The 16119-nt window shown below is 37.4% G+C and overlaps 1 protein-coding gene across 3 annotated transcripts in view; it reads left to right on the top strand.

Annotated features, from left to right (window-relative positions):
• The window catches only part of LOC131351376 (cullin-9), a 31247-nt gene extending 15514 nt beyond the window's left edge, over window positions 1–15733 (top strand). The window contains exons 20-42 of one of the 3 annotated variants that reach the window (XM_058386805.1): window positions 503–636; window positions 1911–2096; window positions 3320–3346; window positions 3671–3807; window positions 3947–4129; window positions 4628–4785; window positions 5347–5548; window positions 5739–5910; window positions 6286–6431; window positions 6587–6716; window positions 6924–7126; window positions 7264–7514; window positions 8558–8936; window positions 9285–9425; window positions 9602–9766; window positions 9987–10150; window positions 11459–11552; window positions 11693–11767; window positions 11862–11972; window positions 12430–12547; window positions 12724–12857; window positions 13111–13202; window positions 14382–15733. In XM_058386805.1, coding sequence (XP_058242788.1) covers window positions 503–636; window positions 1911–2096; window positions 3320–3346; window positions 3671–3807; window positions 3947–4129; window positions 4628–4785; window positions 5347–5548; window positions 5739–5910; window positions 6286–6431; window positions 6587–6716; window positions 6924–7126; window positions 7264–7514; window positions 8558–8936; window positions 9285–9425; window positions 9602–9766; window positions 9987–10150; window positions 11459–11552; window positions 11693–11767; window positions 11862–11972; window positions 12430–12547; window positions 12724–12857; window positions 13111–13202; window positions 14382–14601 — 3622 coding nt within the window. In that variant the 3' untranslated portion in view covers window positions 14602–15733. Of the gene's footprint in view, window positions 1–502; window positions 637–1910; window positions 2097–3316; window positions 3347–3670; window positions 3808–3946; window positions 4130–4627; window positions 4786–5346; window positions 5549–5738; window positions 5911–6285; window positions 6432–6586; window positions 6717–6923; window positions 7127–7263; window positions 7515–8557; window positions 8937–9284; window positions 9426–9601; window positions 9767–9986; window positions 10151–11458; window positions 11553–11692; window positions 11768–11861; window positions 11973–12429; window positions 12548–12723; window positions 12858–13110; window positions 13203–14381 lie in introns of all 3 variants that reach the window. The other 2 variants (XM_058386804.1, XM_058386806.1) reach the window with 2 other exon arrangements.
• The last annotated feature ends 386 nt before the right edge of the window (window positions 15734–16119 follow it).

Genomic DNA, 16119 nt, shown 5'->3' with positions numbered 1-16119 from the left:
GTATCTAAGCAGCGAGTAATTTCCCGAGTGCTTAGAGCAGCTAGTGTGATTTGTAATAGCAGAAGACACTGCTTGCTCCTACTGTCATGTGCATAAGAAAGGTGCAGACCATGCTTTTATTTAATGAAGAGTCAATGCTGCAGATGTAAAAAGATGAATGGTATAGACCCATGATACACACACCATGAAAAACACATAAGGGGGAGAGTAAAAGTGATACTTGGGGAGAGAGAAATTGCGTACATGTCCAAGTATCAGTCAGCCGGGACAGGTTTATTGCTTGGCGTGTTCTTTTGTTTTGCACTGAATGCATTTGGTATAGGAAAATCAAAAGAATAAACAAATGCTGCATGCTGAGATTTAATGAAGAGCTTGTATTTTAGAAATATCATATGTTTTTGAGTTCATGGTCAAGTAAGTAATTTTATGTTCTGGTCCTATATTACTGTTTGTTGTATTTAATACCAATTAATTGATTTGCTGTGTCTTTTATTCTTGTAAGGTTGAACAGTGCTCTGCGTCATGAACAGATGTTTGCTGACCGTTTCCTGCCTGATGCTGAGGCTGCAGAGGCTCTTGGTCGAACTTGCTGGGAGGCTCTAATCACTCCTATAGTACAGAGCATCACTCTTTCTGGTAAACAATCTCTGAGTATAGTCTGCTCTGAATATTTACTTTCTACCAGAAAACATACTCATTAAGAAGTGGTAATGTCAGTGTGAGGTTTTATTTTTCCATGTAATTTATTCTGAGACAAAATCACACTATCCAGTAGCTGTATACTTACAGCCCTTGTGTAAATGCTTATTAGATTTCTTCTCTTTTATCTTTATGGAAGGATACAAACAGGCATAAATCTGAAGTTGGAGAATTATTATTTTTTGCTTGTTTGTCTTTAAAATTAAGGCTTTAATATACATAGCAATTTTGTACCTTAATAGTATTCAGGTCCAAATCGCTTGTAACCATTCACCACCTTTCAAAAAATCCTTTGTTCAAGGAACCCCAAGGTATAAAATAATTCTCCAACTTCAGATTTGTGCCTGTTTAATTCACCTGGAGGTAAACACCGTAGTAACCCTTAGCAAACAGTCCCTTATCTCTCCAGTACCTAATATAAATGTGAATGGAAGATAATACAAAAGAGAGCCTTAATAATGCACTTTTTTGTTTATCGTATTAATGTTTGTAGAGCAATGGATGGTAATCAGAGTGGTACAAAATCACATTCTGTGTAGCCAATTTTTTTCCTGTTTTATTTTTTTCTTCAAATTGGATAACTGTCTTCTTGGGCAGCACTCCCATCAATTTTATAAATCCAAGGTGCTCTCAAACTCTGGATTTAAGGGCTTTTGTCCATGAGTATCAATCTGAGTGATGGTGATGTCATTAAAAATCAAATTAAAGTAGATTCCCCCACCCAAGTAGACATCCCAAGTCTCCATGGCTTGTACATTGTGGCTTACTTAATTATGGTTAAATGTGAACTGTCCCCGGTGAGAAGCACAGAAAGTAATTGTCAACTTGACCTTAATGTAGAGTATTACATTTTTATCCCTCTACCAGTAAGTAGTGGACGCATTATGTTCTAAAGTTGTGCAGCAGAGATTCCTGTTAGCGTAATATCTCAAGCTTGAGAGGTTGAATGTTTTAGGATTTATATGGAATTTTCATATACCCTGCAGAGAAACTGTGTAATAATATTTGTATTTGAGGTATGCATATTAGGAGCAAGAAAGACTAGATGTGTTTGCTGCAGGGGGATTCCCATCAGTGTCACTGGTATCAAGTTATGCTTGATACTTACTTGATATAAGTAAGTTTGTGTCTTTTTAATCTGTGGTATTATTTCTAGGTACTCAAACTTCCTCTTTGCTTTCTCTTTTTTTTTTTTTTTTTTTTTTAAACAGAGAGCCAAGCTCTTAGCCCATTGGCCTGGTTGCTCAGTGAGTACCTGGAGAAGTCAGAATCTTCAAAATGCTATAAGAGCAGGGCTGCCATTTTTAACTCCCGTGTGCGGCGTCTCACTCACTTGCTGGTTCATGTGGACACTAGCCGAGTGGATGTAGAAGAACTTAAACCTCCTGTCAAATCCAGTGAGTAGCTCAATACCCTGATCTCTTTCTATCTTATTCTCCGTTTTGCCCTACATTTACTATAATACAGAAAAACCTGTCAATAGCTTTTACTTTAGCAGCGCATTTAATATAAAAAATACTGATAGAAGTGAGTGTGTCTTCTAACCCTGCGTTCAAACATCAGGCAGCTGTTTGTTTCCTATGATAGTGTGCTACTTAGGTAGTTTTCACACTGGACACATTTACTGTGGTCTGAATCCAAGTGTGTTGTGTCTGCTGCAGTGGTAGTCTGGTTTTAGATTCACTTGATTATGTCAAACCCCAGGGCTTTTCGGTCTCATGATCGCACATGAAGAACAAAACATGTCTCACGTGTGTGTGTGTGTGTTGTTATGCACAGCAGTACACGTCAACTCTCCTGTGTCCCACAGCATTCCCCTGCCACTCATAGTACATGTGTGCTGTGGGAAATAATGGAACACATGCACAGATTACCTTTACCAGTGCAATGGAAGTTAGACCTTTCATTTTTCCAGTGTTTCATACAAAATGTGTGCTATTACAGACTAAACTGCCAGTGTGAAAGCCCCCGTAAAGCCATTAGATCAGTGCTTCCCAAACTGTACTGCCCCTGGTGGGCCGTAGCGGTATTGCCGGGGGCCGTAGCTAGGCTAAATCAAAATATTAAAATAATTAAAATATTTTAGAATATAAAAGCTTCTGTTACACACTTTGATTCAATATAATTGTAAATAGTATGCAGACAGTATGTAGTGTTAAGGATTAAATATATTTCTAAAGAATGTTTACATCTTATTTTCACCAGCATATAAAAATATTACATTTTATAGTAGTTCTCATAATTCAATGAAATTCTTACAAACTGGTTAATAAATGTTGATAATTTTGTGCAAAGAGACAATCTGCTTTATTAAATATATCTAATATACAAATATATGTATAAATATATCTTTATACTATTAATCAATATACTGTATTTTTTAAACAAAGAGGTTGGGAGGGGGGGTCGTGGAGCTTTTGCTATGTATTTGGGGGGGCCTTACCCCTCTGAAGTTTGGGAAGCTCTGCATTAGATTAAATGTGGCCATGAAGTGGGAAATCCACATGACTAGGTTTTTTTTTTCTTTTCTTTTAACCAGCATAATTACAGACAATTGTTCAGACTATTTTAAAGCAGTTAGGCTTCTGTTTTTCAAACTTTATTTTTTTGTTTTCAGAAGGTATCAACAGAAGCAAAGATGTAAAGAGTAAGTAACAGCTTAGAGAATAATCAGCAATTTATTTCTTTTTTTGCAGAATTTTTTTTTTTGTAATTGGGTTTTTCATCAATATATCCATCCACCCATCTATTCCGTGATAACAAAGCACAGAAACTTTCATGTCATAACATTTTTTATTTATTTGTTTATTTTAATTGCACAGCTTTTCCCGCTCTGGAAGACATTATATTGTTGTCAGTTGAGCTTTTTATTTCTGTGGTTCTTTTTTGCTTCTGCATTTATCGCTGTGGACATTTCTGATGAATTCTGGTGTGAAACTGATTATCTTTTTTGTTTTTTTATGGAATTCAGATGGTAAAGAAGGAAAGAACAAGGAAGCATCTGGAGCGACTTCTTCCTCCTCTTCATCTGCTGCTAAGCCTAAAGTGAAGAACACCAGCAGCATTGCTGGCATTGCATTGTGCTGGCAGGGTGTTGTACAACGACAAGTAATTCACGATCTACTCATATGTTTATTTGTGATCATGTTTATAAAGTGCTCATTTTGTGTGTTTTGCCCATAAGTATGTTTAAATCTGCACATTTATTAAAATGTTTTGTTTTAAGTATGCTTTGTGCCATTTGTAGGTGAAGAAGTTTCTGGATTTAACGTACAATCTCCCAGACTTTGTGGAACGCTACAAAAATATGTACTTGCGCCTGAAGAATGCCATGGAGGAGCTTTTTGGCCAGCAAACAGCCTTTGTGCTGGCCCTGCGCCAGGGGTTTTCTGCAGCACTGTTGCAGCTCTCCATCATTACTGCTATGCATGTGAGTCCCACTGCTCTGCAGGACTTTCTCTCATACATTTGATTGCAAGTTTGTGCTTTTACCTGAAGGGTGCCCTTGGTGTGACGATGAGTAACGTTTGACAAAGGTTCTCCTCAAACATCTTTACTAAAGTGCTGTTGAATGCTCATTTCTGACTGGTAAGAAGGTGATGATCAATTTTCCATAACAGCAGCTCAGGAAATAGAATCAGTTGCAAGATTTTTATTAATGCACTTGTTCTAAAATTCTGTTGTTTTATAGTAGTAACTAAAACAAAGACTTGTATTAAGTATACCCCAGAAAACTGATGAAAGCAATGTGTAATCATTGATACTGAGATTGAGTAATTTTTTTCAGTGTCAGTGTTTTGTAATTAATATCCAGATGAATCACTAATTACCTTTAAATACAGTATGTTCTGTCGTTTTATTCCTTATATTTTAGGCTCTTAATCTAAGCTGTGATTCTCTTATCTGTCTTATCTTATCTGCTTACTAGGTGAGTGAACGGTTTGCTCAGTACATAGACCACATGATCCAGGAGAGCGGAGTGGATACTGGGAACGTGGAGACCCTAAACAAGTTGCAGCAGTTCTTGGAGCCCATGCTCTTCCTCTCAGGACTAGAGTTGGCCAACACTTTTGAGCATTTTTACAGGTGTGAGAATAAAAAGATTACTTTATAAAGATCTGTGGACTCACACTGTTGTAGATAGATGATTTCTGGAAAGGGATTTTGTTTTGATGGTTAGGAGTTCAATCATAATAAATGGGTTCTTCATGGATGCTTTTTTGACCTTTCTTTTAGGTTTCACAGAACTTTTGAGGGTTATATTAGAGGGGTAAAATCATTTGGTACATCCTTAGAAATAAAGATTGTACTGGTGCACTAACAAGAGAAATGAGGACTATCTAGAAATACTGAAGCAACACGTCAAGACCTCAGCCAGGAAGTTAAAACGTCCTGCAGAACAGTGATACTGAGCATACCTCCAAAGTTGTATTTAAATGACATTAAAGCAAAACTATTGGAGCAGCCATCATAAAGCCTAAACAATACTTGTGGGCTGAAAGACAAAGGCAAGAATCAAAGAGGCCCACAAACTTGCCAGTTAAACCAGTTCTGTCAGGAGGAATGCACAAATGGTGGTGAAAAGCTTGTGGAAGTCAAATCTGTTAAGGAATTATTGTAAGAAGTCTGTCCATATATTTCCTATAGGTACTACCTTGGGGATCGTCTGCTGAGCCAGGGGAAGGTGTGGCTGGAGAGTGCAGTGATTGAGCAGATTGGTACCTGTTTTCCTGAACGTTTCCCCCAGCAGATGCTGAGCAACCTGAGTGAGTCAGATGAACTTCAGCAGGAATTTCACCTCTACCGGTTGCAGCAGCTGGACAAGAGTCTGCAGGATATGAATGAGGAGGTGGGAAATGAAAATATAAGATCAGACTGTACCACTCCTTTTAGTACAGTACAGAAAAAAAGTTATCAGAAATGTATTCGACTTTAGGCATATATAAAAGCTCTTAGCTTTTCCCTGTTATGAAGAGACTGGGTTTGTGTTGGTGAATACTGATTTGTTGATGAGTAATAGTGGACCATGTGTTGGTCAGATGGTGGATGAGCAGATGTCTGAGCCGGAAGATGAGAGTGAGGTAAAGGTGCTGGTTTTATCACCACGTTGTTGGGCTGTCTCTGCTCCCTGTTATCTGGAGAATCCCAGCAAATATTTCCCCCAGAGGCTCTGCAACTACCTGGATGAGTTCACTGACTTCTATTCCAACAGTAAGTTAGAATTATTAAAGTAACAATTTTAGGTTACTCTTCGGTTTTCTTAATTAATTTATTCAAGTATAAATAATTTGATTTGTTTTATTGTTTTAAAAAAATATATATATTAAATACAAAAATATTCTTTGCTGCTTTCCAAACATCTAATGCTACTGCAGAACTCTAAACTGGGCCTAACTTAATAACAGGTCATTATCTGATTAATGCCGGTCATGTTGTACAGCAGTTAATCTATGAGAGCATGAATATTATCAGGTGTTTGTTAGTCAAAAGAGACACCGAAATGAACACAAGATTAATTTCTAGCATTCATTTTGAGCAGGTGTGTTTGTGTTGGTCAGTCTGAAATGTTTGTAAATGTGTCTGTAGGTCAGTGCATGTACCAACTTGGCAACAGTAAACCACGGCGATTGCAGTGGACTTGGCTTGGCCATGCAGAACTGTGTTACGGCTCATGCACGCTATATGTCTCCACACTGCAAATGTACATCCTGCTTCAATTCAATCGCCAAGAGGTACTAATTTAGAGTATCTGGCCAGACCCAGTTTTTTAAGACTCTGGGGTGTGTTTTATATTTGCACTTCCAGACTCTAAAACATGTTTTATTCCCATATATGCTTTTTATCTCTCAATCTTTTGCACCCTTCCTTGTTATCTGTTCTTCTTCAGGAAGTGAGTGTGGAGGCTCTACAGCTGGCCACTGGCTTGTCCTCCTCAGTGCTTGTACATGCTCTTACACCTTTGATATCTGAAAAGGGCATTCTGTCCCATGAAGGTTTTAATCAGGATCTTCAGAAGGGTGAGCATGCTGCTAAATTTCTAGTATTATTAGTATTAATATTATGACTGTGTTGTGTTTTAATCCTTCTATGTTTTGATAATAATCACTGTATTTGTTGTGACTCTTTATCAGTGAAATTCATTCTAAAAGCATCTATATCAAACTAGGAAATTGATTCCACCAGTATAGATGGATGTGTTAACTAATTTGATTATAATTCCTCAGGGGTTCTCAGGTTGAATAAGATGTCCTTGGCACAGAGCTCAGAGCAGCAAAGGTATTACTGTCTACTTCCAAAACAGACCTACCTGAATGTGGATGAAGATGCAGCCCTAACTCTGGAGAGGAAACGGAACCATTTGTACTGCCTCATTGTACAGATCATGAAGAATGAGAAGGAGATGCATATAGACAACTTGGTGTTCAAGGTCAAGTCTCTAGAATCTCTAGAACCTATTAGTTTTCAGGTCCTCAGAGATGTAACATAATGTGTGTGAATAATATAATATTGCTCACAGCAGGTACTTATTGATGTTTTCTAATCCTGTGTGTCTTCATGCTACAGGTGCTGGACACTTGTCAAAAGCAGGAGGCTGCACGTTCTTCCAACACTGTGCGCTTTAGCTGCAGCACCACAGATGTACTATCCTGCATCATGCACATCATCAACAAGGGCTACATCCGCCGTAATGAGGACAACCCCCACATTGTGGAATTTCTAGTAGAAGACCCATCCACTCCCCAGAAGAGCCAGGCGCACTTCTTCAGCAAGCTGGACCTAAACAAGAGCACGGGTAGCACCAAAGCTGACACCAGGTGTGCTGATGACCCCTAGACCACTTGAGCATGGGGAGGGTGAAGACATGCAGTGACTGGGGGAATACAGTCTCTGTCCATTGGGAGCATATACTTTTTGTTTTCTCAGCCTTAAGATAGGAAATATTCTTCACAATGGGCAGTCCAGTCTTTCCAGGGAAGCAGACCCCCCACCTTGTGATTACCTGTGTTTTCTGTGTTTCACTGAAGGAGAACATAACATAATAAATATATATATATATCTTACTTTTTTCATCAGGATATATTTAGCAAAGCTTATTGCTTTTCTTTATTATGTAAAGATCCTCGAACCTTGAGTATTACAAATATTAAACCGTACCATAATTGTAGACTTAATTCTTGGTGAATTGCTCAGTGCCACTGAAATGGGGTCCCCGTTTGGCAGATAGGGAATGTATATTTCAAATTTGTCAAAATGCTTTTGTAGAAGTGACCAAACACAGATTTTGTTTCTCAGGTTTAAGAAACTAAAAATGTTCTTCAGTTTTATTTTATCAGAATAAAGCCAAATGTGCCTTGAATTTATTTTCTAAGATGTGTTATAATTAGAGGAACTAGTTAAAAATGTGCTGAACTCTGACATGCTGACAGTCCGCTAAATTTATTTGCTCTGTGCTTAAACCACTTACCAAATTTACACATGGAGATGTTTAAAGGCAGGCAAACCTACAAGATTGTTTTTATTAAATTTAAAAAAAATAAAACTTAATACTCAATTTCCATGTTTGTTGCTTTTTTATTCTCTTAAACATTTAATAAATTGATTATTTATCCCTTTAAAGTGACCGTTGTTGCTGTGACTGCCAGTGGAAATGAGGCTTCATTCTTAAACTAATCACACTTTGATCCAAAACATTTGCAGTTGGCTCATATGATCAAAAATACATTATAACTTACACAATTATTAATGATGCATAGTTCAGAAGAGAAATCTGGATACATCTATATTATGTGCTTATTGGAAACATTTGGGAAATCTGAACACACATTGTGACTTGCTTTGTGTATGTCTCTCTCTGCAGCCTGGGAGGCCCTATTATGGCCCCTCAGCGGGCGGAGGATGGGGCGTTGGAGACTGTGCTCTTCTCCATGGGTCGCACAATGACCCAGGAGGAGGTGAAGCATCTAATGCGGCGCACCATCCAGCAGGTGGCTGACACTCTCAGTTTGGAAGAGGAACCAGCTGAGCACCTGCTCATGCACTGCAAGTGGAACATTGACATGCTGATCCAGCGCTACACAGATGATCCAGAGGCACTGGTGCTGGCTGCCGGCCTCAAGACCCGCAACCCTCAGCCTCCCCCTAGTCCCATGAGTCTCTGTCCTGTATGTCTTGTGTCCTGGTCTGGGGACAGTGACTCTGAGCCCTTGATGCTCAGCTGCAGGCACTACTGCTGCAGGGTAATTATCATGCCTGCAGGTGGAAACATCTCTGCATTGAATTGGGAAGCTTAGAGTAGAGACATGGGTCTAATAGTATATAAACATTTCTATTTAAATTTAGAGCACATGAAAATAAATTAGGACAACAAGTAACTTACCAATGGTGGCATCACTTGACCAAAGTCCACTGGACATATTTTCAGGATGTATGTTAGAGTATTTGGGTTTATGCTGTTCCCTTCCTGAAATGTCAAATATTTATTTGCTAGAAATGGTTAACTGATTTTAAATGCTTTAAACTGATGTTGAAGTAATGTGTAAAGTACTGAGTTACTGCATCGTAATGGATTTCTCTATCCCTCTCAGTCTTGCTGGCAGGAATACCTGACTGCTCGGATTGAACAGAACCTTGTGATGAACTGCAACTGCCCTATCACAGACTGTCCAGCTCAGCCCACTTCTAAGTTCTTCTACAGCATTCTGACTGACAAGGATACCATTGCAAAGGTCCAAATCTTATTTTTGTTTTATAGTTATTTGGAGATCTTCTTTCTGTTCATTAAAACATTTGTCTTGCCTTGAAGGGGATATTCTTATCATTTTTTTAATGACTTTATTTCCAGTCCAGTATTGCTAAGGAATCTGAAATATGTGTTTTGTTGTGTTGTATATATTTCTTCTAGTATGAGAATGCACTCCTGCGGGGCTATGTTGAGTGCTGCTCCAACCTGACCTGGTGTACCAACCCTCAGGGCTGTGACCAGATCCTGTGCAAGGAGAACATTGGCAGCATGGGCACCTGCTCCAAGTGCTGCTGGTCTTCATGCTTCAGCTGTAACTTCCCTGAGGTAACTGTAAAAACAACCTCATGGCAATTTTTTGGGGTTCTTTGAGTAAGCTGAAGTTAAATGGCACCAAGTGGCTGTTACCATGCAACTTTTCTCATTGTGTCTCATAGTTTTAAGTTGAGTTGCAAGAATGTAACAAGAATAGAGCATTGTCTACAATATTTACATTTGTATTTACCTGCATATACATGTATATAATGATCTGTCGTCTTTTTGCAAGGCTCACTATCCAGCTAGCTGCAGTCATATGTCCCAGTGGATGGATGATGGTGGTTACTATGAGGGAATGAGCATGGAGGCCCAAAGTAAGCATTTGGCCAAACTCATCTCCAAGCGCTGCCCAAGCTGCCAGGCACAGATTGAGAAAAATGAAGGCTGCCTGCAGTGAGTATACCCACACACATATTTTATGTTACTACACAATGTACAAAAATGTAACATCTTCCTATAGTTACTGAGAGTTAAGCAAATTCAGTTAAGTCTCTGCGCAAATGTCTAAATGAAATACAGTTTATGTAGTTAGGTATAGTAACTCGGTAATTGAACCTCAGAGAGAGGGATTAAAATGCAGCACATAAAGTATTAAGGAACTTCTGGTGTTATGGTTTACACCTGTTTATTTTCAGCAGTTTATAATGCTTTGTGTTTAACTTATCTGTTTAAATGTTTAAGATTTTTCAAATATATTTTTTAATTGTTGAGTATGAATAAACATACGAAGCAAACATTTACTGCAGAAAATTGGGACACAACAAATGATAACTGCTGGTACCGAAGAAAGTGCGCAATAAGTTGATCAAATGGCAGCAGTGCAGTAAATAAAATCCACCACATACAGGTCAGGTTCAGTTCACATTACAGCGACTTTGACTGTGGTATTGTTGTTGTTGCCAGGTAGAGTGGTTTCAGAAGCTGGGATTTTCATGCACAACAATCTGTACAGTTTACACAGAATGGTATGAAAACCAGATATATAATGTGGCTGGACGTTCTGCAGGGATAGGTTTAGTTGATGGAGGTCAGTACAGAATAGCCAGACTGATTTGAGGTGATAAGGCTAGAGTCTATTCTTTACAACTATGATGAGCAGAAAAGCATCTCAGAATGCAGGCAGATCAGCTGCATCGACAGGAGCCAAGAACAAGAATCTGAACTTGCATTGGGCACGGATTCAACAAAACTGGACAGTTGAGAATGGAAAAAGAAGACAGATGGTATTTTCTAATCTTTAACTGCCCCCATAGTTTTACTGAAGTTCTGTTTTAGGCTGAAAGGAGTGAAATCCAACATGGTCTTCTTCTGCTGTAGCTCTTCCATGTTAAGATCTAACATGTTGTGCTTTCTCGGATGCTTTTCTGCTCATCATGGTTGTTTTGAGGGGTTTATTTGGATTATTGTTGCTGTCCTGTCAACCCAAACCAGTCTGCCCATCCCTCTCTCATCATATCACCATACCTCTATCATCAGCAAGGTGCTTCTGCCAGCAGAACTGCTCATTCTCTTTAAATGCTGATGTTTGATGTGAACATTTACTGAAGCTCTTGACCTGCATCAGCATGATTGTGTATATTGTGCTGCTTACTGATAACTGACATGCCTCTAGATCATGAATTATGTGAGTGAACAGCAATACAGATACTTCAATTAAAGTGGCTTATGTATAAAGTGAGACATATTATTTTGTTCTGGTAGTATGACCTGTGCCAAATGTAACCATGGATTTTGCTGGAGATGTCTAAAGCCTTGGAAACCTACTCATAAAGATTATTACAACTGTTCAGCCATGGTGAGAACTATATCTGGCATGATTTTTACATTGTTACTCTCAATAAAATCTGTACATGTAGTTTGGTTGTATGCTTAATCATTGTGTGCTTTTTTAAGCTATATTATGATTAAGTAATCATGATGCATCTGTCATTACAGGTCAGCAAAGCTGCAAGACAAGAGAAAAAGTTCCAGGACTATAATGAGAGGTGTACTTTCCATAACCAGGCCAAGGTTGGGATTTGAGGCTCACAATAATATCTCGTTCTGTAATGCCACTTTAAATGCTAATAATGCCTGTATTTTACTGTTTAATTACCTGTTTTAGGAGTTTGCGATCAATCTGGAAAACAAAGTGTCTTCCATCAATGAAGCCTTGCAAATGAAATCTTTGACATTTGTTATTGATGCTTGCAAGATCCTTGCTCAAGGTCGAAAGGTGAGCCCTTTAAATCTATTCTAAGTTCCCAATATACATATTTTGTACATGTACAATGCATTTTCTGAGAGATGCTATTTGTGTTTCAAATAAGATACTTGGGTGTACATCACAGGCTTTGTTTATATAGAAGCCGGGAAAGATAACTGCTCACACGTGATCACCTCCCCAAATGCCAATACAAAAATTCAAGCAAAATGTTTATATTTTGCTGAAGGGTGGCATTTCCTGATTACTCCCACTGTCACAGACATTGCAATGTTTTGGACATCTGGTGCTAAGCTAAACAGTCTTCATGGGTTTCCAACAGCCTAAATGAAAAGTAGCTGTTAACTGAAAAAGGAGGAGCATGCTAACTTTGTGTCTATAAGCTAAATTCTGTACACAAATCTGTAGTCGCAGGATTTAAATGCAGTTCTTTATTCTCAGTTACTGATTTATTCTTTTTGCTGCTCAGGTGTTGGCCTACTCATGTGTGTACAGCTATTACAACCAAGACACAGAGAAGATGGATATCATGGAGCAACAGACTGAAGCCCTGGACCTTCACACTAACGCCCTTCAGATCTTACTTGGTTAGTGTTTTAAAACAAACATAAATAAAAAATAAAAAAAACTGTAAATATAAAAATATATGAAATATAAAAAAATCGTAAACATTGCATCAGTTAAAAATATTTGATGATTTAATATCCTGTGTAAATTATAGTGTCAATATTTAAACTGATGATGATTTTTTTGCACTCTGCAGAGGAGACACTCTTGCAGTGCACAGACTTGGCATCTTGTGTGCGACTGCTGAAGCCAGAGCACCTTAACACTGGCCTGGAGCTTATTCGCCGCATCCAGGAGCGTCTTGTGGCGATCCTGCAGCACTCTACCCAGGTATGCTTTCATCCAAATGCTTTCATAAAGCAAAGAAACAGACCATAAACAAAATAAACTGCAAATCAGACTGTGCAGGTTTTTCTGAGCAGTGTGGTTTGAGGAAGTTAATGTAATGTGTAATAATGTGTCTGGATGTAACCTGTTATTTGTATTTATCATTGTCATTATATCCATATTTTTTTTTGTAGACATCACCTCTAGGTACATATATCCAGATTTATTTTGATTTATTTATTTATTTTTTTTGTAGGACTTCCGTGTAGGATATCAGTCCAAGACTGGGCCAGATCACGAGGCTGCACAAGCCTTAAATGTTGCTAACACCACAGAAAAGAGCAAAGAGTGAGTTGCACAAAAAGAGTAATTATCAATTCTCACTTGCAGGCTCTGATTTACTAAGATCCAAAATGACAAGCACTCCAGGCACAATATTTAAATTGAAGTAGATATTTAAAGTTCCGTATGATTGTCAGATCATATTCATTTTCTCTAAAAGCATGAATCTGACAGAAGAGCCATCAGTAATTCAAATCACAGGTTTATATTAATGCTCTCCTACTATGCTATTGTTTCTATGGGTAACAACTCATAAGCAACTCATTAATGCCCTACATGATCTAATGATAATGCTAAAGGTGTTAATGGCACCAGAGATGCAAATTTATGATGAATATAAAATATGAATAGAGGTTTACCACTGATTTCAGTTTCTAATTATTTTGCTGTAATTTTCAAGAAACCTACTTGTTATTAAGACTTAGTAAATTGTGTAATTTTTCTTAAAAGGGTGTAAATACAATACTGCAAATTCACATACAGTTTGTGCTTCCTGTATATTAAATTGTGCATGAAATCACTGTCCCCATAGTTATTTACAGGCTTGGAAAAACACCTCTCCGCTGTTTGGTAAAAATGCCCCAAACTGCATATTCATTAATACCAAATGTCTGAATGGGATAAAGCAGTTACTGTAGATGATGACAGTGATTCAGCCAAAGGCAGAAAATGGACATAAAGGCCCATTGCTCATGTAAAAGTCGTAGTTGTCTGTGGTCCCTGTTAGTAAATTAACTTTGTTTTAACAGCTGCTCACATTTTTACACATACAAACCTTGAGTAAACCAGGGCCACAGAGTGTGTGTGTGTGTATGTGTGTATATATATATATATATATATATATATATATATATATATATATATATATATATATATATATATATATATATATATATATATATGTATATATATATGTATATATATATGTATATATATATATGTATGTATGTATGTATATAAATATATATATAAATATATATATATATATATATATATATATATATATATATATATATATATATATATATAAAATATACTCTATTTAACACTTACTCTTAGTGCTAGAGGAAATAGAATGTCTTAATCTTAGTATTGTATGCAGAATGTGACTCTTTCTATGAGACCTAATGCGCTGAGTTGATCAGTAAGAAATTTAAAAGAGTAAAACAGTTGACCTATTTTCAGGACCAAATCAGATAGAGGCTCTGAGACTGGGGACTCTGACAACAACAATAACTACAACGAAGACGGGGGTGATGAGGCTGAGGAAGATGACGAGTATGATGATGAGTATGTCCCAGAATGGCACGAAGACTACGATGAGGAGGAAATCGACGAGGACGACTTTTTCTCCGACGATGATGAATCTGAGAACCTGGAGAGGGACTTTGTTCCTTACGATTGAATCAAAAATGAATGACCAGTCACTGTGCCTAGGAAGAGAGAAAACAAAGATGCATCAGCTTCAGTTCTGGAGGTCAACCTATGCTGTAGAGATCAGTGTTTTCCCTCATGTAACATACATATTCACTAGTTCGGCAGGTATGTGTAACAGTGGAGAAAGCAGGAGAGTGTGCAGTGCAGCAGGACCCTTGTGACTGAAAACACTGGTCTAAATATAGTAAGCAATCACTAGCAACATTCAAAATGTTGATGAATGAAAAGCACTTAAAAGAATTATTATTTTTTATTTAATCTTTTTTTCTCTCTCTCTTTTTCTGGCTTCTTAGCTAACTAAGCCCTTTGTATCAAACTGCTTTGTTGCACTTATGTTTGCTCATTATTAATGTAGAAAAAAAATAATGTTTATGCTAATTATTTTCGTATCCTGACATCCTTAAAAACAGAGAAGGTTACCGTCAAAATAGTGATGGACATGCCAAAGCATAGGCAATTACACATAAAGCTTGACACAAGTCCTCTTTTCTTAATAACCTTGAGCTGCTTTTTTTTTATTTACTCACAGCGATAAAGAAGGGGCACAGAAGTATCAAAAAGTCACGAAAAGCAGTATATATTTAAGATCTTTAAATGCATTGCCTTGATTTATTTTATAAATTCTTTTGAATGCTTTACTATACTGTATTTCTAATCTGTTCTTGGTTCACCATTTCAATAATAGATAAATATGGAGTCCAGAATTAGCTGAAAGAAAGTTTTGTTCAGGAGAATGTTGGTGTTTGTAAAGGAATTTGTACATGGTCCACAATAAAGTAGTTTGGTTCATATATTTGATAGCCAGGTTCCAGAATTTGTTACGGCAATAAATAACTGAACGTATTATTACAGAGGATCATATTATTTGCTGAGCAAACTTTATTTTGCTGATTTTTCCCTTCAAAGAGAAAAAGCCTTTAAAAAAAAAAAACGTTTATGTTGTATAAAAAAAATACAGAGATGATGAATAACTTGCGGTGTCGCACACGATCTGTTGTAGGCTGCTTCCTTTATACAATATAGTTATTGTTCTGCTCATTTAATGTTCTGGCTTAGACTTGTGCAACTTCGTCTAAGTAAATAAAAAAACTTTTCTTGAATTTGCTTGGTTTGATTGATTATCAGATTATTCTTAATAATTGTATATTTAATGTAGACTTTTCATGCATGCACAAATGAGGCTTGTAAATAACCTAATCATGCTTGGACTTCTGATTCTGCAACGCTTTTTTGAATCTCTAGCTTTCCATTATTGCCGTGTTTCTTCACCTCTATAAAGAGCTTTGTTCTAGAGCAATAAGCAATCACACTGATGGAAAAACATGAAGTGTAGTGTACACGGTTTCAGCAGGAGATCTTATAGAATGAAATGAAGTGATTTGTGTGAGAAGTGAATGTAGCTCCCTATGGAGTTGCATGCAGTATGGGATCATTAAGCCATTTTATTAGGGTGAGTTTGTATACTTCCTGACACCACACACAACAT

This window comes from Hemibagrus wyckioides, linkage group LG03 (genome assembly GCF_019097595.1).
Source record: "Hemibagrus wyckioides isolate EC202008001 linkage group LG03, SWU_Hwy_1.0, whole genome shotgun sequence".
In the NCBI taxonomy this organism is placed as follows: domain Eukaryota; kingdom Metazoa; phylum Chordata; class Actinopteri; order Siluriformes; family Bagridae; genus Hemibagrus; species Hemibagrus wyckioides.
Note: the sequence above shows the minus strand (reverse complement) of the source record. Positions and strands in the feature narration are given on the sequence as shown.